The sequence below is a fragment of the Lactuca sativa genome, chromosome 2, assembly GCF_002870075.4.
Source record: "Lactuca sativa cultivar Salinas chromosome 2, Lsat_Salinas_v11, whole genome shotgun sequence".
Classification (NCBI taxonomy): Eukaryota; Viridiplantae; Streptophyta; class Magnoliopsida; order Asterales; family Asteraceae; genus Lactuca; species Lactuca sativa.
Genome location: NC_056624.2, coordinates 191,503,151 through 191,505,607, shown reverse-complemented (window position 1 = coordinate 191,505,607; position 2,457 = coordinate 191,503,151). Strand labels below are relative to the sequence as shown.

The 2,457-nt window shown below is 33.9% G+C and overlaps 1 protein-coding gene across 1 annotated transcript; it reads left to right on the top strand.

Moving 5' to 3' along the window:
• Positions 1 to 302: 302 nt before the first annotated feature.
• On the top strand, positions 303 to 1,899 carry LOC111901455 (uncharacterized). Its single transcript, XM_023897306.2, has 2 exons — positions 303 to 479; positions 642 to 1,899. Exons 1-2 carry the CDS (start codon positions 426 to 428, stop codon positions 1,356 to 1,358), a joined length of 771 nt encoding a protein of 256 aa, XP_023753074.1. The 5' UTR covers positions 303 to 425; the 3' UTR covers positions 1,359 to 1,899.
• Positions 1,900 to 2,457: the final 558 nt, after the last annotated feature.

The following is a 2,457-nucleotide window of genomic DNA, read 5'->3' as shown; positions in this document are numbered from 1 at the left end:
GGAACATAAACAGTATTCTGGAATGAAACATTTGGAAAAAATGATTATTTTTCAAAAATTTAAAAACATTTGTTATTTTCTCTGAAAACTCATTTATATTGGTTAGTTTAATTATTTTCCAAGTAACAATTAACAAATGCTCCTTTGTAATAAAAAAAATGCTAACAATCATTTATTTCAATTCACACTTAATTTCCTGTAAAGTCTGAATCGGTATGTTTATATAATCCAATTTATATGTATTCTTTTTAGGTGTTCAAACTTTACTTTCAACTTAATTTGCTATTAACAACTGGAATTTATTAACCATTTAGTCAGAGTACCAAGGAATATTGGTACCCAAAGGCCAAAAGCAGTCTTTATAAGGCCACTCCAGTTTCATTACACCTATCCCTTCACTCAAAAAGACACATTACATCTGGCTCATGGAAGATCACCGCAACTCTGTTCTTGAATGGCCATACTTGCACAAAGAAAAGGTCACCACTTTAACCCTTTTCACTTGTTCTTCTTTCCCCCTATCTTTACTGCAACTACCCGATCAAGAACCCTAATTTCATTACTTAGAACTAATATTAGATTATAATCAGTTCATAGAACATTGAAACTTGTTGTTCTAATTTGATCTTGGGTTGAAACAGAGTGCAGAGGAGTTGACACAGTCACTTTGGTCGACTACAATGGAGCTTGAAGCAACAAGGATCAGGGTTCAAGAAGAGATCAGAGCAAGAGATGATCAGTTAAATCAACTCAAAGATCTTCTGAATGACGCCATTAAAGAAAGAGATGAAGCTCATAGCAAATACCAATCTCTCCTCCTTGATAATAAATTGCTTCTTCAACAGCAATTTCACCACCACCGCCGGTACACACACCATCAAACCACCACACCTCCGCCACAATCTGGTGTTTCAAGTATTGAAGATGAACCCATCACCAATTGTGGCTTTTCTTCCTCAGACTGTGAAGAAAGCATCGTTTCCTCTCCACCCATCGAAAACCCAGTTCAATTGCGACCGCCGCCGCAGCAGGAACTGCGGTTTCCTGTGGTTCAGCCAAAAGGGTTGCCGGAAAAGGGGAAGTTCTTAGAAGCAATGATGAAAGCAGGGCCTTTGTTACAGAACCTCCTCCTGGCAGGACCACTCCCACATTGGCAGCACCCACCTCCGCCGCTGGACACCTACCATATTCCATCGCCGCCGTTAGTGATCTCAACTCCAACTTCCCACCATCTATCCAATCAAGATTTCTTACGGAGAATTACCAACAATTGCGGGGAGTTTAACACCAAACGAGCGTTTTCTGAAGACTGTGATTCTTCCAGTGAGACCAAATACCAGAGAATTGCCCTAAATTGACTCCTATTACTGCATTCCGCGTTTCTGCTTCATCGCATATACAAAAAAAGATTTGACTTTACAGTCAAATAACAAAATTATTTTTAAAGTTGTTTTTTTTTTTCTACAAAACGACACCAAGTAGTTAAGAAATTGATCTGGGCATTGTGATGTGAAGGTGTTTGCAGCTGGTCTACCCAATTTGTACATAGGGTTTATATTGAGTAGCATAAATCAAGAAAATGCTTTCAAGCCATTGAGACAAAAATAGAGAAATTGTTTTCGTATTTTAGAACCCTAATATCTGTTTTTGCTTTTTTGTGATCAAAAGCTAAAGCCTAAAGCTTGCATGTGTTGGAGATGAGAATGTCACGGCTGATTTGGGGGTGTGTCGGTCGGTGAGAGATGGGTTCCACTTGGTAGACCCACAATCAGAATCAAAATCTACTAGAATGTGATTGGATTTGACTTCTACTACCAAATTTAGCATGTATTAAGTTATTAAATACATTAGAGTAAGTAATGGGCCAATCTATCCTAATAAATGAAAATCATTTTGCCACGTGTCATTTTGTTATAATTTGAGATATATTTATTTTCCATTTGTCATTACTTTAATTTTTATTTTCAATATATCATTAATTTAGTTTCCATAAATTAAACCTACCATAATGACTATTAATTTCAAATTTTAAATTCAATTTCAAATAAATTTACAGTTTAAACCTTTATGTTTAACATTTTGTTATAACTAAACACATAATTTTAATTTATTTATTTTTTACATGTTTTTTTTCTCATAATTTTCATTTATTTCAATTTCAAATTCAAATAAAATTTCTATTTAATTGTTCGTACTTAACATTTTGTTTTAATTAACCCGTATAATATACGGGTCTCACAACTAGTACTAAAATAACTAAAAGTGAAAATGACCCTAACGGTAATGCATTATTCATTTTGTATATATTTAGTAAATTTTGTATAGCTCTCTTGTTTAAGACTTCTTATTTAACAATGTGTTGCAGGTATATATATTTTATACAATTTAATATTAACTTTTTTTTTATATAATTTACCATTAAACTATGTCTTGGTTATTTTGGGAAAATGACTTAAG